Here is a 26,370-nt window from a genome sequence, read left to right on the forward strand (position 1 = left end):
AGTCAACCCAGTCTTAGGCCCTTAACCAAAAGGAACTGGTCGCGACCCATCAGTTGTGTCCCCAGCCATCTAGGAAACTCTGCCTTGGATTCTACAAGATGTATACCAACTGGGTCCTCCCTCTCCAGCTCCGGTTACTTTCTACCTTTGCCGTTCTCATTGTGCAAAATCCAACAACATTAACCCTTTAATGTCAGACTCAGCCCACCCTGACCTGTAGCATTTAGATGATCTGTTAAGGCGTCCACATGCTTCCCCGACGAAATAGTTCGGAAGAGTTTGTACAAATATTATGACGACATTTTGTGATGTTTTGAACTTTTGAGTTTTTGCGGCTGCTTGGGCACACCTTTCTAGAGGCAAGCCGAAGTTCGGAGTCGAAGTCTACGCCCCATCGTCGGTGATTGGTCAACAGAAGGGATTCTTCAATAAAGTCTTTGTCATTCAACGATAGACGAATCGTTTTCATGCAGATGTTTTCATTGAGCAATACTGCACCAAGCATCTTAGTTAGATGAATTGCGCAACTAAGATCTCCTCGGCGAAAACATACAAATTTGACAGATTTCTTGAGTTATTTTAGATTAATTCAGACTATTTTGAGGAAGCGTATACTAATTGCCGCTTTTTCCTCTTATTTCCAGCGAAGGTCTTTTAAAGGAGAATACGAGCACACTCGTTCAGCTAGACGCCTTAGGCTACCTGAATGTTCTGTCAGAAAGGCTCACAGCCGTAATCGCTACCAAAGGTGATTCAAACATGTATTGACTCAGGGGTTTGAATACTTCTCTAATCAAGATAGTGTTTTTTGTTATTTTTTTTTCTCGAAATGTTGAAGTGTTCTTTCACTTTGACATTAGAGTATTTTGTGTAGATGGTTGACAAAAAAATGACAAATCCATTTTAATCCCACGTTTTAACACAACAAAATGTGTAAAAAGTCAAGGTGTGAATACTGTACAGTATACAGGCTCATGTTCACTTGAACTGAGGGCACCACTGGGACTGTTCTACCCAGAATCCCGTTGGAATTACATGACACTCTGGGTTAATTGAACTGTTAGGCTTTGCCAGTGGTGAGTATTTTTGTATTCAAACATGTCCAATTTTACATCCACTGTAGCTCTAACTCTTACCTTAATTTCAACCTAACTTGAACTTTAACCTTAAATGTAGCTCTAGCCTTGTATCTTCATCCTCAACCTAGCCTTATGTCAGATCTTTTTCTTTTAATGCCAGCCTAAGGTAAGCACATGGATTTCAAGTTAGAATGCGGCCCTCACTTAAGAGTGGCATGCCACCAGAGAGATTAGTACTTACACCACTAGAGGAAGCCCTACGTCATATTACTGAGATGTTATGTGGCAAAGTGTTTTTTTGTTTTGTTATAACTCTCAAAATCAAATCAAATCCAAATGTGTTTGTCACATTCACCGAATACAACAGGTGTAGCCCATACCGTGAAATGCTTACTTTACAAGCCCTTAACAACAATACAATTCAAGAAATAAAGTTAAGAAAAGATTTACTAAATAAAATAAAAAATGTAATAAAAAGTAACAATAAAATAACAATAATGAGGCTATATAAAGGTGGTACCGAGTCAATGTGTGGGGTTACAGGTTAGCTGATGTAATTTTTACATGTAGGTAGGGGTAAAGTGACTATGCATAGATAATAAACAGCGAGTAGCAGCAGTGTAAAAACAACAGGGGGGGGGGGTCAATGTAAATAGTCCCGGTGGCCATTTGAAACCACCTAGTATATAGGTCCTGGATGGCAGGAAGCTTGGCCCCAGTGATGTACTGGACCGTACACACTACCCTCTGAAGTAACTTACGGTCGGATGCCTATACTGTAGAATGTATTGCTTGGGCAGTTGTGTATTGCAGGACAGCTTGCCAGTCTGCGTGTAAATATGCTTCAATATTAGTCTCAGTATTGTTGAAGTACATGACATTGTTCAGATATTATTTTAATTCAAGTTTTCACATAAACAAGCTGACGCCAAGACAGTTTTTTTGTAGTTGTTTTAAAACTGTTGCCAATGCTGCGTTCAGTAATGGGACACTCCAAATTGTGTGTAATTTCTCTGCTTAGCAATGTGCATTATGAAAATAAAAGTTTAGTTTATTTCTAGTTTGTCTAAAGTCCTCTGTTACTGCTAGTGCAGAGTGAATGTCAACCCAAGACATCCTCTATGTCTGCTTTTCAAATGTCACCCTATTCTTTTCATAGTGCTCTACTTTTGACAAAGGCACTAGTCAATATGAGTGCACTATCAAGGGAATAGGTTGCCATTTAGGGCGCAAGCCTAACACTCCAAATGAGCCGGCAGATGACACGTGTTGACATTCTATGGAAACTGCTTGACTCAATAGAATTAGTAAATGGAAAGATTATTGTCTGAGAAACTCCCAACTTGACCATAGTCTTCCCCTTCTCTAAGTTCCACATCGTGATTCCTGTACCCTGTAAGAGTGTGTAGGAGTGTGCATGTGTGCACGTGTGTGTATGTGTGTCTAAGTGAGAAAGGGTGTGAGAGAAATAGTCATATATGCCAGCCTGGGGCAGCAGGTAGTCTAGTGGTTAGTGTTGGGCCAATAACTGAAAGGTTGCTGGATCGAATCCCCTAGCTGACAAGGTAAAAATCTGTCGTTCTGCCTCTGAACAAGGCAGTTAACCCGGTAGGCCGTCATTGTAAGTAAGAATTTGTTCTTAATTAACTTGCCTAGTTAAATAAAGGTTACATTTTTTTTTTAATGATGTATGAGTCATGATACCTGCCCTGTCCTGCCCTCTCACGCTGATGGAGAGAAGTGTCATTTGCACCCAGGGGTACAATTTCTGGGAGAACCAAGTAGTAGTCTTTCTCTATAACCTTGGTTCCATGGGGGAAGTCAGATTCTGATCCAGTTGTTAGCGTCCTGCTTGTATTGGCTTTTAGAGAAGGAAATTAAGACTTGAGTGTGTTTCAAGTAGCCTACCTCTCATTAAGGTGCCTGTAGTACAAGCACAGTCATTTTCTCTCCTGATGTAACTACTGCAGCTGGGCCAAACAAATGGCTGCTAAATGTTTAGCAAAAGGCAGCTAAATGTTTTCCCCTAAATTGAATGACATAATTAAGGTTTGAATTAGCGCAAATGTCAAAAGATGCTCATTCCAAGCGCTGGTGTAAAAATACATTTGAACAGAGATTCATTAAATGAGTCTCTAATTGGCTTATCCTGCCAATGATGACACAGGTGCTGCATAGACATCCAGTAGAAGATTCATAAAGTCAAAAGTTAGACAGAGCGAGAGCGTTTGTGTTTTTACCACAAGAATAGTAAAACAAGGACTATACATTTTGCCTGTCCCCACAAGGAAAAACATTTATTTTAGGTTCAGGTGTTAGGGTTAGAATTAGGGTTAAGGGTTTGGTTTAGGGTCTAAGGTTAGGGTGTGTGTGTGCGCGAGAGAATAGAGATAAGAGAGAAAAGTGTATTTTTGTATTTGCACAATGTAAATATGTTTATTCATATGGGTGAAAAACAAACATCTGTCATGTAAAAAAAAAGCTTCGCAACAACTGCAGGCCATCGAGCCATCAGGGTCTAAAAGGCTGTCGTCACCTCTTTGAGGTCTGTTTCAAGGCAGGCCACAGGGGAGGACTTTGTGCCCACAGCCCCTCTTTGAAATCTTGCATGGGAATGCAGAACACTGTTGCATTTTCAGTGACACCCGTAAAACCCTATGTATATTAACACGTCTTCAAGCTAGCGATCTTTCCATTCTCGCTAGTCCTACGTTCCAAATAAATACTTAACTGTGAAAAGAGAGGCTGGGGGTGGATCTTAAAGTAAACCAACCTTCCAGCTTTTTTGGGGGGGGGGGGGGGGGGTGTGCCAACATTGGCCACACAAGCATTGTGTATGGTTGATACTGACTAATTCTGCAACCTCAGTGGAAATCTCATGGACAGATAGAGCTAAGGTAGAAAGAAAGCTATGCATCAAATAAGTAGACTATTAAATGAGTGTACATTGACGTGTCAAATGTGAAACCTCTTTCTGTAACCAGGGCAAACAGTGTGGGTTTTGGAGCACCTGTAGATGAAAGAGGGGCTGATTTCCACTTAACACCAATTTGATGACACAGTTCAAATGTGCATAGACACTGCTTTTGTCTATTGTTTTGGATTGCATCCAATCAACTAATTCAGTGGTGTAAAGTTTCAGCTTGTTATGTTGTCCACTGTGAATCATGATGGTCGCCTAAAGTCTTCAGGACGTTGTCTCATGGTCCCCTGGAGGTTTTGTCTAGTTCCCAGTTTGTCCCGAGGACGTTTTTAGGACGTTACCGAATTTCCTCAGGGCATCCCGTTTGCTGGGTAGATGTGTCTTTAGGTGCTTTTACCCTGGTTGCATTTTTCTTTGGTTACATGGTCACATTTCGGCCACAATACCTTGCTCAGCAAATTCATTGATTGCGCAACATCCAAACAATTCTTCGGGAGATTTTCATGGGCATTTCTGATATGCTGTTATCATATCACACACCAACCACTTCAAGAAGGGAACTGTTTGGAATTCATCTTTGGGGAAACATGGACTTGAGAAACCAACAGGTGAAAGGTCAAGGAATGAACACTAAATGTAAAACGGGGTTGTTTTTCTCTCTGGATTGTTGGTAAGTAAGCATTTCACTGTCTACACCTGTTGTTTAAGAAGCATGTGAAGAATAAAAGTAGATTTTTTGGGGAGGGGTTGATGCCTTCAAGTCATGCACACTGTACAGACACACACATGCATTCAGAGACACACACACACACACATACACACACACACACACACACACCTCTTAAAGTTGAGAGATTCCAGGAAGTGAACTCAGAAAAATACACTAGCTAGTGACAACTGACAGTAGCTGTTCAGATGTGTATGGTGTGTGAAGGCAGTCAGATCTCTCCTCTCTGTATCTAGATCCCTCTGCACCACCATGATCAACACTTACCAGACCAGCATGCCTCCGCCACCTATTCCCCCACGGCTAGGCTCTGTCATGTCGGCACCAGGACCAGGCCACAGCAAACCTCTCCTCAGGTTTCTCATTGGCATGATAGTGCTTCAAATGGTTCTGCTACTGGGGGGATTCGCATACCTGTACCACACGGACAACAAGGTACGAACTCACCTCTCTTTAAATATATAGACACAGTTATTTAAACGTCTAAGAGTGGGTCTAACGTTCAGGTTCATTGATGTTGGGCAAAGTTTCTTAGTGCCAAGTTCAGAACTATCATAGATCTTGGATACAAGTCTACTTTTGTTATGCAGCCTATTTGAGAATAACATGTTTCACTGTACTTACTTAAAAAATATATATATATTATGAAGACAGTAGGCCTATTTTCCTAAAGTTTAATTTAAAAATATTCTCAAGAATGCATGTGAGTGGGAATGATATAAATGTATTAATTTAGTTATGTATAATAACTATGTTATAGCGGAAATCTATCCTGGGGTGTCTTAGAGAGGGATATTGTTTGACGTGAGAAAGACCTCTTGGATCTCTTCACTCTTCAAAGAGCGATGGGGTTTAATGCAGAGCATCTTTTCAACATAAAAAATATTTCAGTGAAAACCTAGGCCTATTTATTCTTCAAGCACAGGGGGTCTCAGGAAACTTCCCAGGATCCGAATAAAAACTTCAACAGATACATTCAGAAGCGGCTGGTACACAACAACCGCTTAGTCCTAACGTTTCATGAGTTTGTCCTGATGTGAACTTACCCTACATTACTCATCTCATATGTATATACTGTAGTCCATACCATCTACTGCATCTTGCCTATGCCGTTCTGTACCATCACTCATTCATATATCTTCATGTACATATTCTTTATCCCTTTACACTTGTGTGTATAAGGTAGTAGTTGTGGAATTGTTAGGTTAGATTACTCGTTGGTTATTACTGCATTGTCGGAACTAGAAGCACAAGCATTTCGCTACACTCTAATTAACATCTGCTAACCATGTGTATGTGACAAATAAGATTTGATTTGAAAGACTGACATATGATCATTCTTAAGCAGTGCTGATATTAAGATACATTTAGCTAGAATAGAGTTAACGTTTATTCCTGCTTTGTTGGGGCTCAGTATCACAAGGACCTTGACAGCAAGTACCTGGATGATCTGATCATCCTGAAGAGACTTGAAGAGTGTGAGAAAGACATCCAGTCAGTGCTGGACTGTAAGAAGCTTGTGGAGAAATACAAAAGCATCCTGGCAAAGGTAGGCCGAGGTTGCCGAGACTCAAATTAAGATACCGGAGGTTTCATGAGTACATTTTGTAGAAGAGAAAACATGCAGTATTAACATATGATTAAGCAATGCTGTGCTCTCCTGTCTCTCCGCTCAAGGTCTCACAAGAGGAAGGAAGAGGTATGTTCAAATCTTTTATAGCATCTATGTATGTATAATTTCCTGGACTTGCTACTCTACCAAGCTCACCTTCTGTCAGCAGAGAACCTTCTCTTCTGAGAGGGTGAAGACTAACTGTTTGTCTGTTCTGTTTCAGCTGCTAAACTCACTGGGGATGGGCCCTCGTATGGAGCCATGGCACGCATGATAGTAAAGCAACCTGTTTCTGGTTCGCCCCCAAGTAAGAGATGTTACTTACCACTATAATTCTAGGTTTGTTTTGTAGGAACATAGTGGCCTATGTTCCTACAAGATATAAGAGTTTCAGTATAAGGTTTTAAAATGCACTTCAACATGTAAATTGTCTGCTTGAACAGCAAAGTATCTGGAGTGGAACATAGGCCACTCAGTGCGGAAGAACGTCCAGTACTACATGTCCAGCTGGCTGAAGGTGCTGCAGCCTGGAGACTACAACATCTACTCCCAGGTGGCTTTCTCCAAATGGCACCCCAAAACCCCTCTGGCCAGCCGGGTGAAGCTGAGGAAGGGGGAGACGGGAGAGGAGAAAGACCTGATGACAGCCTACTGCAGCCTGGGGGACCAGGATCATACAGACGTATGTACAGCTTTCCAGGGAGGAGTGTTCAGTCTGGAGCCAGACGATCAGCTTAGTGTGTGGGTGACGGACCCCAGCCTAGTCAACTATGAGGAGGGGACTACCACCTTTGGATTGTACAAGCTGTAGGCTGGTCATCACAATGGACATTGCCTACAGTATAGAGATGATGGACTACGCTACTTTGGATTGTGCCTGTTTTTGGAGCGATGAATGGAATCAAGGCCATGTGAGTGGTTGGAGTGGGACAGGACTGAATACAAATCTGCTAAATGGATCTAAACATGGACTAGACCAGTGGTTGCCAAAGTTTCTATAGTCCCATACCGCTTCAAACATTCAACCTCCAGCTGCGTACCACCTCTAGCACCAGGGTCAGCGCACTCTCAAATGTTTTTTTTTGCCATCATTCTAAGCCTGCCACACACACACTATACGATACATTTATTAAACATAAGAATTAGTGTGAGTTTTTGTCACAACCCAGCTCATGGGAAGTAACACAAAGCTCTTATAGGACCAGAGCATAAATAATAATAATCAATAATTTTGCTCTTTATTTAACCATCTTACATATAAAACCATATTTGTTCATTGGAAATTGTGAATAACTCACCACAGGTCAATGAGAAGGGTGTGCTTGAAAGGATGCATGTAACTATGCAATGTTGGGTTGTATTGGAGAGAATCTCAGTCTTAAATCTTTTCCCACACACAGTCTGTGCCTGTATTTAGTTTTCATGCTAGTGAGGGCCGAAAATCCACTCTCACATAGGTACGTGGTAGCAAAGGACATCAGTGTCTTAACAGCGCGACTTGCCAAGGCAGGATACTCTGAGTGCAGCCCAATCCAGAAATCTGGCAGTGGCTTCTGATTAAATTACATTTTAACAGAACCGCTTGCTGCAATTTCGATGAGGCTCTCTTGTTCAGATATCGGTAAGTGGACTGGAGGCAGGGCATGAAAGGGGTAAAGAATCCAGTTGTTTGTGTCATCCGTTTCGGGAAAGTACCTGCGTAATTGCACACTCACTCAGCTATAATCACATTTGACATTGTCCATAAGCTTGAGTTTATTTGCACACAAAAACATCATACAATGATGGAAAGACCTGTGTGTTGTCCTTGTTAATGCAGACCGAGAAGAGCTCCAACTTCTTAATCATAGCCTCAATTTTGTCCGGCACATTGAATATAGTTGCAGAGAGTCCCTGCAATCCTAGATTCAGATCATTCAGGCGAGAAAAAACATCACCAGATAGGCCAGTCGTATGAGAAACTCGTCATCATGCAAGCGGTCAGACAAGTGAAAAATTATGGTCAGTAAAGAAAACTTTAAGCTCGTCTCTCAACTTTACAAAAAAAACGTGTCAATACTTTGCCCCTTGATAACCAGCACAGTATGTTGTAAAAGCGTTACTTGGTCGCTGCCCATATCATTGCATAGTGCAGAAAATACACAAGAGTTCAGGGGCCTTGCTTTAACAAAGTTAGCCATTTTCACTGTAGTGTCCAAAACATCTTTCAAGCTGTCAGGCAGTCCCTTGGCAGTAAAAGCCTCTCGGTGGATGCTGCAGTGTACCCAAGTGGCATCGGGAACATCTGCTTGCACGTGCGTTACCACTCCACTATGTCTCCCTGTCATGGCTTTTGCGCCATCAGTACAGATACCAACATGAGCAGCAGCTACGTTTGGCTACATACGGACCGTTAGTGGAATTCCCGCAAGAGAGTAACGGTTAATGCGATTGGATGTTAATTATTTTACTAGGCTAGCTGTATTTGACATTGTGTTGTTATTTTGCTGAACACTAGATGGTTTAATTTTATTTTTGGCAGTGAAATTAGGCTATTCAGGCGAGAGAAAAAAACTCACCCAAATGTATAGCCCCGTTGGAAATTATAAATGGAATTGTTTGAAAATGGGAAGATTTTTTTATATAATAATACATTTTTAAAAGAAGTGAATCACATTTTTATTTGGCGTACCACCCCCCCCCCCCCCAGTTTGGGAATATCTGGACTAGATCAATTAAAAAATATTAATCTTCTTACCAAGCCCACGGTGAAACCCACAAATCCCTGGAACTTATTGCTGTTGATTGGATAACTTAGTATCCCAGCCCTACGATGTTAGATATTAATATTAATTACTAGGAATATGGCAATGACTGTGTATTTATTGTGACGTATGGTGTCTGTATAGATAATAAATTATTTTTTATTGAAAACGTTCTTGATTATTTAATGAAATATAACCGTATATCTCTGTGCTAAGTTTCCACTTGGTTTATCACATACAGTATCTCTGTGCTAAGTTTCCACTTGGTTTATCACATACAGTATTGGCTCAGTGCTTGGTGGTTGGAACTGATGCAGCCTGTGAAACCTTTAATTTCACAAGTCCCCCCCATCTCCCTACAGTTTTGTGGGTTGCTAAGTGTAATGATCAAACCAATGGTTGGTTGTTTGGCTCAAGAACACCACCAAATAGGCTGATCAAGAGCATGAGACATCACCACAGACATATCAAAGGTCATGCAATTTGTAAGGAGGCATTATGGTGCCCCACAGAGCAACAAAGTTTATGAAACCAAGTTGCAGCCTTGCACTCAAACCTTCTGCATCCTTTTGCATCCCATCTCATCAAATGTAATACAGTGACCTTCTAGAACTATGCACCACAGCAAGAAGATCTGTGCAGGAAAACCACAGACTGGAAATAGATCAGGGCATGTGTGGAAGAGGTTCTTTACCAGACCATAACGTGATGATGCTTTGACAACGATATGAGATCTTAACACTGACGGTAAGCTACTTTGTAAAGTAACATCTATTCAATGACTATCGTATGTGTGTGTGTGTGATATATATATATATATATATATATAAAAAGGTAAGCGCAGTACAAAGGTTAAAACTCCACACAGCCCCGATGTCATTTATACCATTCCACTCCAGAGATCGAGTGAGTTGTTTAACAGCATGGAAAGTGTGAGTCTACTGCACAGAGGTGCAGAACACCCTGCCAGAGGTGTAGAGGGGAGGTTGCATTCACAGGATGTCATCTATACTCACCCATGTCATGTGTCTCTCAACATAGGCTAGTCACTGTAGCATATTCTATGTACCTGTAGTGCAGGGGTCATCAACTAGATTCAGCGGTGGAACACATTTTTTCATAATTATGTTCCAGCCACCTGAACATAATTATACATTATTTGTACTCTGCAAATTGACAGAAGAAGCTCAAATAGGTATTGCATTGGACAAAAACATGATCATTTAAAATATTGATTACATTGGTAAATGATTACGTCTCTCTATGAGTGCAAATACTTTAATAGATTTCCTGAATTAAAATGATTTTGAGGTGAATTTCTGTTGATGATACAATATTTTATGTCAAAAAATATACAGTGGGGCAAAATAGTATTTAGTCAGCCACTAATTGTGCAAGTTCTCCCACTTAAAAAGATGAGGCCTGTAATTTTCATCATAGGTACACTTCAACTATGACAGACAAAATGAGAAAAAAAATCCACTATAAACACAAATTGCAGCAATTTCAATGATTTTACTTGAGGAAATCACTCAATTTAGAAATGAATTAGGCTCGGATCTATATATATTTCACATGACTGGGCAGGAGCACAGCCATGGGTGGCCCTGGGAGGGCATAGGCATTGAGTTTTTCGCCACAAAACTGATTTATTACATATAGAAATATTTGTCAGTTTCATCAGCTGTCCAGGTGGCTTATCTCAGACAATTCCGCAGGTGAATTAGCTGGATGTGGAGGTCCTGGGCTGGTGTGGTTACACATGGTCTGCGGTTGTGATGGCGATTGGACATACTGCCGAAATCTCTAAAACGACATTGGATGCGGCTTATAGTAGAGAAATTAACATTACATTTTCTGGCTACAGCTCTGGTGGACATTCCTGCAGTCAGCATGCCAATTGAACACTCCCACAAAACTTCAGACAAATGGCATAAGTGTTGTGTGATAAAACTGCACATTTTAGAGTGGCCTTTTATTGTCCCCAGCACAAGATCAACCTGCGTAAGGATCATGCTGTTTAATCAGATTCTTGATATGATGGTAGATGGTAGATGGATGTGGACACCCATTCAAATTAGTGGATTAGGCTATTTTAGCCACACCCATTGTTGACAGATGTATAAAATTGAGCACATAGCCATGCAATCTCCATAGACAGACATTGGCAGTAGAATGGTCTTACTGAAGAGCTCAGTGACTTTCAACATGCTATTGGGTTTATTTTTTATTTTTTATTGATTTTATTTTATTTTTACAGTGCACATTAATCAACGTTTCAGTAAAAGTGCCGATTTCAGCCAGCCGGCTGATTGTCAACCGCAGTCTCTGGGCAGGTTATTAAAAACAATTACAATATATACAATCATTGAGCAGTGAGCACACGCAGAGCAACATAGGACAAGCAAGACATAGCATACAGACTGAGCAACATAGAACAAAAAGCAGCATAACAATGCTACCTTTCCAACATGTCAGTTTGTAAAATTTCAACCCTGCTAGAGCTGCCTCGGTCAACTAAAAGTGCTGTTATTGTGAAGAGGAAACATCTAGGAGCAACAATGGCTCAGCTGTGAAGTGGTAGGCCACACAAGCTCACAGAATGTGAGCTCCGAGTGCTGAAGCACATATTGTGTACCAAGTTCCAAACTGCCTCTGGAAGCACAATAACTGTTCGTCAGGAGCTTCATAAAATGGGTTTCCATGGCCCAGCAGGAACACACAAGCATAAGATCCCCATGTGCAATACCAAGCGTCGGCTGGAGTGGTGTAAAGCGTGCCTCCATTGGACTCTGGAGCAGTGGAAACACGTTCTCTGGAGTGATGAATCATGCTTCACCATCTGGCAGTCTGACAGACAAATCTGGGTTTGGCAGATACACTACCTGTCCAATGCATAGTGCCAATTGTAAAGTTTGGTGGAGGAAGAATAATGGTCTGGGGCCGGTTTTCATGGTTCCGGATTAGTTCCAGTGACGCGAAATCTTAACCCTACAGCATACAATGATGACTATGTGCTTCCAACTTTGTGGCAACATTTTGGGGAAGGCCCTTTCCGGTTTCAGCATGACAATGCCCCAATGCACAAAGCGAGGTCCATACAGAAATGGTTTGTCAAGATCAGTGAGGAAGAACTTGAGTGGCCTGCAGAGAGCCTTGACCTCAACCCCATCAAACACCTTTGGGATGAATTGGAACTCCAAGTGCGAGCCAGGCCTAATCGCCCAACATCACTAATGTTCCAGTGGCTGAATGGAAGTCCCCGCAACAATGTTTCAACATCTAGTGGAAAGCCTTCCTAGAAGAGTGGAGGCTGTTATAGCAGCAAAAGGGGAACCAACTCCATATTAATGCCCACTATTTTGTAATGAGATGTTCGACAAGCAGGTGTCCAAATACTTTTGGTCATGTAGAGGTGTGTGTGTGTGTGTGTGTGTGTATAAAAACCAACACATACATAATCTCGGGAAAATGTTCAAATTTCTTTTACATTGCAGCCGTATTCTAAAGTGGATTACATTAGTTTTTTCCTAATCAATCTATACACAATACCCCATAATGACAAAGCAAATAGATTTTACCAACGTATTAAAAAACTGATCACATTTACATAACTATTCAGACCCTTTACTCAGTACTTCGTTGAAGCACCTTTGGCAGCGTTTACAGCCTCAAGTCTACTTGGGTATGATGCTACAAGCTTGGCTCACCTGTATTTGGAGAGTTTCTCCCATTCCTCACTGCAGATCCTCTCAAGCTTTGTATGGTTGGATGGGGAGAGTCGCTGCACAGCTATTTTCAGGTCTCTCCAGAGATGTTTGATCGGGGTTCAAGTCCGGGCTCTGGCTGGGCCACCCAAGAACATTCAGAGACTTGTCCCGAAGCCACTCCTGCGTTGTCTTGGCTGTGTGCTTAGGTTCATGGTCCTGATGGAAGGTGAACCTTCTCCCCAGTCTGAGGTCCTGAGCGCTCTGGAGCAGGTTTTCATCAAGGATCTCTGTACTTTGCTCCGTTTATCTTCCCCTTGATCCTGACAAGTCTCCCAGTCCGTCCCGCTGAAAAACATACACAGCATGATGCTGCCAACACCATGCTGCACCATAGGGATGGTGCCAGATTTCCTCCATACATGACACTTGGCAATCAGGCCAAAGAGTACATATTGGTTTCATCAGACCAGAAAAACTTGGTTCTCATGGTCTGATTGTCCTTTAGGTGCATTTTGACTGAAGAGTGGCTTCTGTTTGGCCACTCCACCATAAATGCCTTATTGGTGGAGTGCTGCAGAGATGGTTCTCCCATCTCCCCAGAGGAACTCTGGAGCTCTGTCAGTGACCATCGGACTCTTGTTCAACTCCCTGACCCCTCCCTTCTCCACCAATTGCTCAGTTTGGCTGGGCAGCCAGCTCTAGGAAGAGTATTGGTGGTGCCAAACTTCTTCCATTTAAGAACGATGGTGGCCACTGTGTTGTATGAAATTAAATCAGATGTGAAAAATAGGCTATGCAAAAATGTGGGCACCCTTGTCATTCTGTTGATATGAATACCTGTAACTACTTAGCACTGATTAATTGGAACACACAATTGGTTTGGTGAGCTCATTAAGCCTTCAACTTCATAGACAAGTGCATCCAATCATGAGAGAAGGTATTTAAGGTGGCCATTTGCAAGTTGTTGTTCTCTTTGACTCTCCTCTGAAGAGTGGCTACATGGGGGCCTCAAAACAACTCTCAAATGACCTGAAAACAAAGATTGTTAAACATTATGGTTTAGAGGAAGGCTACAAAAAGCTATCGCAGAGATTTAAGCTGTCAGTGTCCACTGTGAGGAACATAGTGAGGAAATGGAAGACCACCGGCACAGTTATTGTTAAGGCCAGAAGTGGCAGGCCAAGTAAAATATCGGAGAGGCAAAGGCGAAGGATGGTGACGGTCAAAAACAGCCCACAGACCACCTCCAAAGACCTACAACATCATCTTGCTGATGGTGTCACTGTGCATCGTTCAACAATTCAGCACACTTTGCACAAGGAGAAGCTGTATGGGAGAGTGATGCGGAAGAATCCTTTTCTGCACACACGCCACAAACAGAGTCACTTGAGGTGTGCAAACGCACATTTGGACATGCCAGCTTAAATTTTGGAATAAGGTGCTGTGGACTGATGAAACAAAGATTGAGTTATTTGGTCATAACAAGGGACGTTATGCAAAAGAACACAGCGTTCCAAGAAAAACACTTGCTACCCACAGTAAAATTTGGTGGGGGCTTCATCATGCTGTGGGGCTGTGTGGCCAGTGCTGGTACTGGGAATCTTGTTAAAGTTGAGGGTCGCATATATCAGCAGATTCTTGGGAATAATGTTGAAGAATCAGTCACAAAGTTGAAGTTACGCCGGGGCTGGATATTTCAACAAGACAACGACCCAAAACACTGCTCATAATATACCCAGGCATTTATACAGAGGAACAAGTACAATGTTCTGGAATGGACATCCCAGACCTGAATATCATTGAGAATCTGTGGGATGATTTGAAGCGGGCTGTCCATGCTCGGCAACCATCAAACCTAACTGAATTGGAGATGTTTTGTAAGGAGGAATGGTCCAAAATACCTTCATCCAGAATCCAGACACTCATTAGACACTTCCCATAGCCTCTAGAGGCTGTTATTTTAGCAAAAGGAGGCTCTACTAAATATTGATGTGATTTTTCTATTGAGGTGCCCAAATTTATGCACCTGTCAAATTTTTGCACATTTTCTGTTAATCCAATAAACCTCATTTCACTACTGAAATATTACTGTGTCCATCAGTTATTCGATAGATCAAAATGAAATTGCTGATCCAAACACCCAATTATTTATAAATGGAAATCCTGGAAATTGTCAGGGGTGCCCAAACGTTTTCATACGACACACACACAAACATATACATACACACACATATATAGTGGGGAGAACAAGTATTTGATACACTGACGATTTTACAGGTTTTCCTACTTACAAAGCATGTAGAGGTCTGTAATTTTTATCATAGGTACACTTCAACTGTGAGAGATGGAATCTAAAACAAAAATTCAGAAAATACCATTGTATGATTAAGTAATTAATTTGCATTTTATTGCATGAAATAAGTATTTGATACATCAGAAAAGCAGAACTTAATATTTGATACAGAAACCATTGTTTCCAGCGTTCTTCGGTACGAAAAGTGCCAATAAATCCAAGAACAACAGAAAAGGACCTTGTGAAGATGCTGGAGGAAACGGGTACAAAAGTATCTATATCCACACTAAAACGAGTCCTATATCGACATAAACTTAAAGGCCGCTCAGCAAGGAAGAAGCCACTGCTCCAAACCCACCTTTAAAAAAAGCCAGACTATGGTTTGCAACTGCACATGGGGACAAAGATGGTACTTTTTGGCAAAATGTCCTCTGGTCTGATGAAACAAAAATAACTGTTTGGCCATAACGACCATTGTTATGTTTGGAGGAAAAAGGGGGAGGCTTGCAAGACGAAGAACATAATCCCAACTGTGAAGCACGGGGGTGGCAGCATCATGTTGTGAGGGTGCTTTGGTGCAGGAGGGACTGGTGCACTTCACAAAATATATGGCATCATGAGGTAGGAAAATGATGTGGATATTTTGTAGCAACATCTAAAGACATCAGTCAGGAAGTTAAAGCTTGGTCGCAAATGGGTCTTCCAAATGGACAATGACCCCAAGCATACTTCCAAAGTTGTGGCAAAATGGTTTAAGACAAAGTCAAGGTATTGGAGTGGCCATCAAAGCCCTGACCTCAATCCTATAGAAAATTTGTGGGCAGAACTGAAAAAGCGTGTGCGAGCCAGGAGGCCTACAAACCTGACTCAGTTACACCAGCTCTGTCAGGGGGAATGGGCCAAAATTCACCCAACTTATTGTGGGAAGCTTGTGGAAGGCTATCCAAAACGTTTGACCCAAGTTAAACAATTTAAAGGTAATGCTACCACTTACTAATTGAGTGTATGTAAACTTCTGACCCACTGGGAATGTGATCAAAGAAATAAAAGCTTAAATAAATAATTCTCTACTATTATTCTGACATTTCACATTCTTAAAATAAAGTGGTGATCCTAACTGACCTAAGACAGGGAATTTTTACTAAGATGAAATGTCAGGAATTGTGAAAAACAGAGTTAAAAAATATTTGGCTTAGGCGTTTGTTAACTTCAACTGTATGTATATGTGCATGTATGCATGTACACTTTTACATTTAAAATAAAGTTATCAGCAAACTTTAGGTGGCCAAATAAAATCAGCCACCGGGTCGCCAGTTGATGATCCCTGTAGCGGAATAGGCTTACCAATGGACTTTCACAACATGAATGAATACTGTTAATAAAACTATTGTTTGCGTTACATTTTTATTCAAATAATGAGCATACTGAAAGCATAACATGAAAGTATGCAGCCGCTACAAAAAAAAAAGATTTACAATACTTCTAACAGTCATACTTTTGCATAGAATAACTTTTTTTAAACGATACACGTGGAGCAGTCTGACAAGTCTCGATGAGAAGGATGGGATAGGTTATATCTCTCCAAGTGCTCACTTAGGCTTTCAGGCATTAAACATTATAAAACACTGTATGAAAACTATTCAATACAAATATTGATGTAATAATAATAATAATCTTAGCAATAAAACATGAACAAATGATACTGAAGGACATTTGTACAGGTGACAAAACATGCAGAACTGAGCTGACATTGACAGTGATACTGAAGGACATTTGTACAGGTGACAAAACATGCAGAACTGAGCTGACATTGACAGTGATACTGAAGGACATTTGTACAGGTGACAAAACATGCAGAACTGAGCTGACATTGACAATGATACTGAAGGACATTTGTACAGGTGACAAAACATGCAGAACTGAGCTGACATTGACAGTGGGACCTGAACACAACAGTGTGTTCCAGTATGCTGCTATCCATCATGACTAGAGAAAACACACTGCTGACACAGGCCCATTTTGGTTAAGGGGCAAAGGAGGAGTCATCACTGCACATGATTTCTTCATACATCCTGGGTCTACTTTGCCCAACTGACCGTTTCAGAGTGACACTTTAAAGCCACAGGCTGATTTTTTTTTTCTTGAGTGTCTGGTTGGGGGGCCTGAACTTACTTACAAATAATGTTTAGACTGCAAGTTGACCGCAAGAAGCCCAAACAGATATAATATTTGACTAAAACATAATTTAAAACCTTACATTTGTATACGATCACAGGTCTCTATTATGCGTGAGAATACTTGGGAACAGATATGTGAAATGTTTATCAATTGGTGCTGATTTCATGCTGTTTTTACAGTCTTATGTCCAACAACAAAAATTATAATAATAACAAATAAAAAAATACTTGGGGGGCCAAAATAACCACCAGTTGGGGAACCCTGCTGTAACGTAAAACAGTCAAACTGAAGCAGTCACTTAGTAACAGTAAAATGCTTGCACTATTGCTCTGCAGTGCAGTAGGAGGTTGGCATCAGGTGTTACAGTGTATGCACTACATATAATCCTGGGATGAAGTGCTGTGATTGCAATGAATCATTTCTCACCTAAGGCCTTGACATAAGGCAGGGATTCCCAAACTCGGTCCTGGGGCCCCCCCTGGGTGCACGTTTCGGTTTTTGCCCTAGCACTACACAGCGGATTCAAATAATCAAATGGTTATTTGAATTAGCTGTGTCGTGCTCGGGTAAAAAACCGAAACGTGCACCCAGGGGGGGCCCCAGGACCGAGTTTGGGAGTTTGGAAATCCCTGACATAAGGCACCAAAGCCCGAATCCACACTGAATTGTTATAATACCCTTACCTCTCCCCATGAACATCTAACCAGTGCCATCAAACGCACTGAAATGTGAAAACATGACATAAAAAACCAACCTGGGCAATTTGCTAGAAAACCCATTTAATCCCTGTCACTTAATTTATCCCTCCTCGTAAAGTGGATCAGGAGGCACTTGATCACTTCTTCTCCTACACTACTCACACTGATTCACTCTATACACTCTCCAACAACACAATCAAAGTGGGGAGATCTTTCCCTCTGCCTGGATTAGTTCCAATATGAGAAGGAAGCATAATAATGACTATGAGACGAGGGACGGTATTCCTAAAGGGTCTGAGAATAGAAGTGCTGATCTAGGATCATTTATTCCTTTTTAGACCATAATTAAAAGTGATCATATGGACAGGAGGGGCTTGATTATAGATCAGCACTCCTACTCTATGATGCTTTGTGAATACAGGCCCAGAACACTGATGTTAAATGTAATGACACTTTCTTGGAATTTATACCAAACTCAAAATGTGGGACATAGCCTACTACATACAAATAAGAATGTTCCTGTTGTACCAAATACTAAAAATTAAACTGAGTTGTTTTGTCTTCCCCAATGGACAATGTCCAATAAATAAGACCACTTAAAAACTTTTCCCCCTTAGCACCAGAACAAGATTAACATTCTGTAGAGGTGGTTTCCTGCAGTGCGGGTTGGGTTGAATTCCAGCCCAGTTTAAAAAAAGGCAGAAACCCATAACGACCGCCCCAAGTGGGTTCCCAGTACCATATACATACACTTTTCTACACAATTAAATGTTTTAATGGAAAATAAATAAGCAATATATATTATTTAACCCCAGAATAAAGCAAAGCTATGAATTATTAGTACATGTATTGAATTGTTATTTGTATATTGTCTCGGTAAGAAAGTATGTGTGTATTCTATACACAATACACTTTTAAGAAATAAGGCACGAGGGGATGGGGTGTATGGCCAATATACCACGGCTAATGGCTGTTCTTAGCACGACGCAACGCGGAGTGCCTGGATACAGCCCTTAGCCGTGGTATATTGGCCATATACCACAAACCCCAAATGTGCCTTATTGCTATTATAAACTGACTACCAACGTAATTAGAGCAGTAAAAATAAATGTTCTCATACCCGTGATATACGGTCTGATATACCACGACTGTCAGCCAATCAGCACTTCAGGGCTCGGACCACCCAGTTTATAAATATCTATATCCCTGATAGCTTTGGACTATATATTGATTAGCATGTCTAATGCGTAATACTATCTTAGAAACACTGTACACCCATGCAGATTGTAAGGTACACAGTCAAGGACCTTTTTCGATAAAATTAATACCAGCTTGGAACAGTATTGAAATCCACTCTCCATGAGCTAGAAGACCGTTTTGATAGTCTATGGAAAGGTCTCACCTATCTGAAATGAAAAGCTAAAGCCTACAAAATATCTTGGAGATGCAGAGTCTCACGTCTAGAATGTGCAATCGCAAAATGCCAATCGTGTTCACTGAAGCTCGATGCAAGCTTCTCTCTTCCCCGACAAGGCCGCGGGGGTGTCCTCAACACCAAACAAACGCCAAACAATGCTGTAACAGATGTAGAGTGGGACAGATGAGCCCTAGTTATGGTGGAAGGAGTCGCTCTCCCGCTGAAACAAGTGCATGCAAGAAAACACCCATTGTACCTAAAGAAGGCTTCTCGCACCCATTAGATTTCCTATTGAAATGTAGACACAGTAGTCCAGAGTGGCGATGCAGCTGGTGACACTGCAGTACTAGTTATTTATCCTTTGTCCAAAATGGTTCCATCAGAGTTGACCAATTACAGTGGCAGCAGAAGGGATGCAACCAATCAGATTTTTCGATTCTGGTTAATTCCCCTCCCATTGGTCTCAGTTAGCTTTTCGGGTGCTTGAGTAAGACCCATGGTTATGACTTGAAAATCCTCCAACAGGGTTGGATCAGGAAGACAGATAATGAATAGTTCAGCATGTGAGGCCAAGCATCAGAACAGAGAGTCCAGCTAAATTAATCCAACCCTTCTGTGTTGTAGAGATGGAAGCATGGACACACTGCACACAGTCACACACTGCTCACTTACTCACTCACACACATATGCGGGATAGGTAAATGGATAGGTGTGTGGGGTTGTTCAGTGGTCTCCATCCTCCCAGGCACAGTCGTTCTTCTGCTTGGCCAGCTTCCTGACCACTCTCTCCAGCTCCTTACGAGACTTCTGCTCATCCTCCAGACATTGCTTGATCCACTTACTCTCCTGGCGAGACACATACACAAATATCCATTGAAACTCAGCAAAGACGTGAGAACACACCTACAAGCAGGAACCCACAATCACAAAACATGTACCTGCAGATAGACAAGCACGCACCCACATAAACCACAACACCGACACTCCTGAACAAAATGGCTTGTCAGACTTTAAATGTGTCAGAGTGAGTTTTAGATCAACAGTTATTTTACCTTCTTTAATTCATGGACCTCATCCTTTAAAGCGTACACCGCATCAACCAGACTCCTGCAAGTCAAGAAACAAAAGGTGATCAGAAAAGCCGGACAATAGCATATTGTTGTCATGTTACAATATGTATAATATGATAAAGGCTTTGGAATGAGTGGTCGAGGTAGTTGAACATAACAATTTCACAAATATTAAAGTCCCAATGTCACGCTTTTCAATGTTGACCACAATTTCTTGCTATTCAACGTTCAAGACAAAACCCTGTTTTGCCAACACTTCAAGGTCATCATGTAAAGACATGAACTGATAAATAAAATACTAGTGTCCTACAGTATCCGTGAAAAAGCTTCGGATTAGACGTGTTGAAACGTCCGGCTGAACGATAACTAACTGCAGATGCATGTGTATACACAGTAATGTAATGGCCTAATGAAAGTCTATTCTCCTGAGTGATGGCAGTCTTACTTCTCCTCTATGATGGTCTGACCATTGTTCTTCATCTCTTCCACCATCATCTTCTCTTCCTCCGGCAGCAGGACCTGAGGGACAGAATCTTTCCTCACCGCTGCAGATACACACAATAACACACACACACACACACACACACACACAGACACAGACACGCGTGTAAGCCTTTGTCATTGCCGTGTCTATCTATGGGCCATTAAAAGGTGTGGTACACACACATCTTGGACGTGTTGAAGAAAACTATTTGTCTATATAACACACACACACACACACACACACACACATTTATTACGCGAGCCTACCAAACTAGCTAAATGCCTTTTATGCTCGCTTCGAGGCAAGTTACTGAAACACTGAAGCATGCATGAGTGCACCAGCTGTTCTGGACGACTGTGTGATCATTCTCTACATAGCCGATGTGAGCAAGACCTTTAAACAGGTCAACATTCACAAGGCCGCGAGGCCAGACGGATTACCAGGATGTGTAATCAGAGCATGCGCAGACCAACTGGGAAGTGTCTTCACTGACGTTTTCAACCTCTCCCTGACAGAGTCTGTAATACCTACATGTTTCAAGCAGACCACCATAGTCCATGTGCCCAAGAAAGCGAAGGTAACCTGCCTAAATGACTACCGCCATATAGCACTCACGTCGGTAGTCATGAAGTGCTTTGAAAGGCTGGTTATGGCTCACATTAACACCATCATTCCGGAAACCCTGGACCCACTCCAATTCACATACCACCCCAACAGATCCACAGATGAAGCAATTTCAATCGCACTCCACACTGGCCTTTCCCACCTGGACAAAAGGAACACCAGGTTTGAGGAGTAACTGATTACACAATCTGTAATCTGTTACATGTAAGGGATTACAAAAAAAAACAGTAACCGTTACATTACCAGAAAAAAAGTTGTAATCAGATTAGATACTTTTGAAAAACTAGATTACTTCGAGGATTACTTTTAAATTCAGAAAGGATGTTTGAAAAAAAATCTTTGACACTTCTCTGTTTTCTCAATTATATTAAAATCCTGTCTCAGCCTCCAGTATTTATGCTGCAGTAGTTTATGTGTCGGGGGGCTAGGGTCAGTTTGTTATATCTGGAGTACTTCTCCTGTCCTATTCGGTGTCCTGTGTGAATCTAAGTGTGCGCTCTCTAATTCTCTCCTTCTCTCTTTCTCTCTCGCGGAGGACCTGAGCCCTAGGACCATGCCCCAGGACTACCTGACATGATGACTCCTTGCTGTCCCCAGTCCACCTGGCCGTGCTGCTGCTCCAGTTTCAACTGTTCTGCCTTATTATTATTATTCGACCATGCTAGTCATTTATGAACATTTGAACATCGTGGCCATGTTCTGTTATAATCTCCACCCGGCACAGCCAGAAGAGGACTGGCCATCCCACATATGCTCTCTCTAATTCTCTCTTTCTTTCTCTCTCTCGGAGGACCTGAGCCCTAGGACCATGCCCCAGGAATACCTGACATGATGACTACTTTCTGTCCCCAGTCCACCTGACTGTGCTGCTGCTCCAGTTTCAACTGTTCTGCCTTATTATTATTCGACCATGCTGGTCATTTATGAACATTTGAACATCTTGGCCATGTTCTGTTATAATCTCCACCCGGCACAGCCAGAAGAGGACTGGCCACCCCACATAGCCTGGTTCCTCTCTAGGTTTCTTCCTAGGTTTTGGCCTTTCTAGGGAGTTTTTCCTAGCCACCGTGCTTCTACACCTGCATTGCTTGCTGTTTGGGGTTTTAGGCTGGGTTTCTGTACAGCACTTTGAGATATCAGCTGATGTACGAAGGGCTATATAAATACATTTGATTTGATTTGAAATCAACATTGAAAAAAGGCGCAAGTTTAAGTTTGTTCCACCTGAGCGTGTCTGACCACAGGTCAGAGACCACTATGATGACACACCAAATGTGTTTGATAGATCGAACTCCTTATCGTTTTACCTCAGCATAACCCAAAAACTTTGGGTAATCTATACTTCCATATTTCCAAGTTCTATTCATGAAGATCAAGGGGTATAACATTTATTGGAATGACTGGAATTCTGATAGATCTTTACATTAAAAATAAAAGTCTAACTTAATCGTATTACTATATGTAGTAGAAAGTGATGGGTTAGAAGAAGCCTACATAACCAACCCATAAAGTAAAAAATAACATCCAAATCAAATCAAATGTATTTATATAGCCCTTCGTACATCAGCTGATATCTCAAAGTGCAGCACAGAAACCCAGCCTAAAACCCCAAACAGCAAGCAATGCAGGTATAGAAGCACATATGGCCAGCTATGTAAACTTTAACATTGTTTTATCCTGCAATAGATGTTGTTCAATTGGTAACATACATTGTCTTCTAATGCCTCAAGGGGAAAGTAAAGTAACTGAACGTAATCAGATTACGTTACTGAGTTCGGGTAATCCAAAAGTTACGTTACTGATTACAATTTTGGACAGGCAACTAGTAACGGATTACATTTAGAAAGTAACCTACCTAAACCTGAGGAACACCTATGTGAGAATGCTGTTCATTGACTACAGCTCAGTGTCCAACACCATAGTGCCCACAAAGCTCATCACTAAACTAAGGACGCTGGGACTAAACACCTCTCTCTGCAACTGGATCCTGAACTTCCATGATGGGCCGCCCCCCCAGGTGACAAGGGTAGGCAACAACACATCTGCCACGCTGATTTTTAACACGGGGGCCCCTTAGGGGTGCGTGCTTAGTCCCCGCCTGTACATCTACGACTGCGTGGCCAAGCACGACTCCAACACCATCATTAAGTTTGCTGACAACAACAGTGGTAGGCCTGATCACCGACAACGATGAGACAGCCTATAGGGAGGAGGTCAGAGACCTGGCAGTGTGGTACCAGGACAACAACCTCTCCCTCAACATGAGGGCCAAACACACCCCCATTCACATCGACGGGGCTGTAGTGGAGCAGGTCCTGTAGTAGAGCAGGTCCTTGGTGTCCATATCACCAACAAACTATCACGGTCCAAACACATCAAGACAGTCGTGAAGAGGGCCCGACAACGCCTTTTCTCCCTCAAGAGAGATTTGGCATGGGTCCCCAGATCCTCAAAAAATGATACAGCTGCACCATCGAGAGCATTCTGACCGGTTGTATCACCGCCTGGTATGGCAACTGCTCGGCATCCAACCGTAAGGTGCTAGAGGGTAGTTCAAACGGCCCAATACATCACTGGGGCCAATCTTCCTACCATCCAGGACCTATAAACTATTGTCAAAAACTCCAGTCACCCAGGTCATAGACTTCTCTGCTACTTTACGGCAAGCGGTACCAGAGCAGTTTAACAAATCCTGACATTTAATCGAAGTAAAAATTCCCCGCCTTAGGTCAGTAAGGATGATCACTTTATTTTAAGAATGTGAAATGTCAGAATAACAGTAGAGAGAATTATTTAATTCAGCTTTTATTTATTTCATGACATTCCCAGTGGATTAGAAGTTTACATACACTCAATTAGTAATTGGTAGCATTGTCTTCAAATTGTTTAACTTGGGTCAAACGTTTTGGGTAGCCTTCCACAAGCTTCCCACAATAAGTTTGGTGAATTTTGTCCCATTCCTCCTGACAGAGCTGGTGTAACTGAGTCAGGTTTGTAGGCCTCCTTGCTCACACAAGCTTTTTCAGTTCTGCCCACAAAATTTCTTTAGGATTGAGGTCAGGGATTTGTGATGGCCACTTCAATACCTTGACTTTGTCCTTAAGCCATTTTGCCACAACTTTGGAAGTATGCTTGGGGTCATTGTCCATTTGGAAGACCCATTTGCGACCAAGATTTAACTTACTGAGTGATGTCTAGAGATGTTGCTACAATATATCCACATACATTTCCTACCTCATGTTGACATCTATTTTGTGATGTGCACCAGTCCCTCCTGCAGCAAAGCACTCCGACCTAATGATGCTGCCACCCCAGTGCTTCATGGTTGGGATGGTGTACTTCGGCTTGCAAGCCTCACCCTTTTTCCTCCAAACATAACAATGGTCATTATGGCCAAACAGTTCTATTTTTGTTTCATCAGACCAGAGGACATTTCTACAAAAAGTACGATCTTTGTCCCCATGTGCAGTTTCAAACCGTAGTCTGGCTTTTTTATTGCGGATTTGGAGCAGTGGCTTCTTCCTTGCTGAGCGGCCTTTCAGTTTATGTCGATATAGGACTCGTTTTACTGTGGATATAGATACTATTGTACCTGTTTCCTCCAACATCTTCACTAAGTCCTTTGCTGTTGTTCTGGGATTGATTTGCACTTTTCGCACCAAAGTACGTTCATCTCTTAGAGACCGAACGCGTCTCCTTCCTGAGCGGTATGACGGCTCCATGGTCCCATGGTGTTTATACGTGCATACTATTGTTTGTACAGATGAACGTGGTGCCTTCATCCTTGGGAGCAATTTCCAAACGCCTGAACCAGACTTGTGGAGGTCTAAAATTATTTTGGCTGATTTCTTTTGATTTTCCCATGATGTCAAGCAAAGAGGCACTGAGTTTGAAGGTAGGCCTTGAAATACATCCGCAGGTACACCTCCAATTGACTCAAATTATGTCAATTAGCCTATTAGAAGCTTCTAAAGACATGACATCATTTTCTGGAATTTTCCAAGCTGTATAAAAGGCAGTCAACTTAGTGCATTTAAACTTCTGACCCACTGGAATTGTGATTCAGTGAATAATAAGTGAAATAATCTGTCTGTTAACAAATGTTAGAAAAATTACTTGTGTCACTCACAAAGTAGATGTCCTAACCGACTTTCCAAAACTATAGTTTGTTAACAAGAAATTTGTGGAGTGGTTGAAAAACGAGTTTTAATGACTCCAACCGAAGTGTATGTAATCTTCCGACTTCAACTATATATATTTTTTTTTGATTGACAGGTTGAAAACAGACAATCACACAGACATATACAAACGCGGTGGCGTGTGCACACACACACACACACACACACACACACACACACACACACACACACACACACACGCACACGCGCACACACGCACACACACTATCCTTCGCCTCACCCGTGTTGTTCTGATGCAGGCTGGCCCCTGTGCAGTAGGACTCGATCACCTTCAGAATCTGTGCATCCTCCTCCAGAGCAGCTGTACCTGTCAATCAAAGGCACGCAGGGGAAAAACAATAGGTCAGGCGGCTTCTGATCCACAACAACTAACTTTATATTCAAACCTTCAACATTCCACTGACAGTCAGGTCCAACAGATTTAGCTGCAGCATCTCTATGGATTTATGCTACCGATGGTCCATTTCCCTCTCATCGTTCCATGCAATTTAAAGTAACAGTCCAGTGTTTCCAGATGTCTATGAAATATGACCTTTATTTCATTATAACATGAGCAAAATAGTTTTCCTTCCAAGAAATGGCAATTAAGAATATTATAAAGCAGCTTTTCTG

General features: G+C 41.8%; 2 protein-coding genes across 4 annotated transcripts in view; one reads left to right on the forward strand and one right to left on the reverse strand.

The window, feature by feature from the left end:
- The first annotated feature begins 4,921 nt into the window (after positions 1-4,921).
- LOC139365953 (CD40 ligand-like) lies at positions 4,922-9,254 on the forward strand. Its single transcript, XM_071103016.1, has 5 exons — positions 4,922-5,164; positions 6,144-6,278; positions 6,407-6,428; positions 6,565-6,648; positions 6,785-9,254. Exons 1-5 carry the CDS (start codon positions 4,982-4,984, stop codon positions 7,150-7,152), a joined length of 792 nt encoding a protein of 263 aa, XP_070959117.1. The 5' UTR covers positions 4,922-4,981; the 3' UTR covers positions 7,153-9,254.
- Positions 9,255-17,218: 7,964 nt separating this feature from the next.
- Positions 17,219-26,370, reverse strand: part of LOC139366228 (rho guanine nucleotide exchange factor 6-like) — a 32,866-nt gene continuing 23,714 nt past the window's right edge. For 2 of the 3 annotated variants that reach the window (XM_071103473.1, XM_071103472.1), the window contains 4 exons: positions 25,979-26,065; positions 20,897-20,996; positions 20,434-20,488; positions 17,219-20,227 (listed from right to left, as the gene is read on the reverse strand). In XM_071103473.1, coding sequence (XP_070959574.1) covers positions 20,105-20,227; positions 20,434-20,488; positions 20,897-20,996; positions 25,979-26,065 — 365 coding nt within the window. In that variant the 3' untranslated portion in view covers positions 17,219-20,104. The remainder of the gene's footprint in view (positions 20,228-20,433; positions 20,489-20,896; positions 20,997-25,978; positions 26,066-26,370) is intronic. The other variant, XM_071103474.1, reaches the window with a different exon arrangement.

The sequence above is a fragment of the Oncorhynchus clarkii genome, chromosome 14 (assembly GCF_045791955.1).
Source record: "Oncorhynchus clarkii lewisi isolate Uvic-CL-2024 chromosome 14, UVic_Ocla_1.0, whole genome shotgun sequence".
Taxonomy (NCBI): Eukaryota; Metazoa; Chordata; class Actinopteri; order Salmoniformes; family Salmonidae; genus Oncorhynchus; species Oncorhynchus clarkii.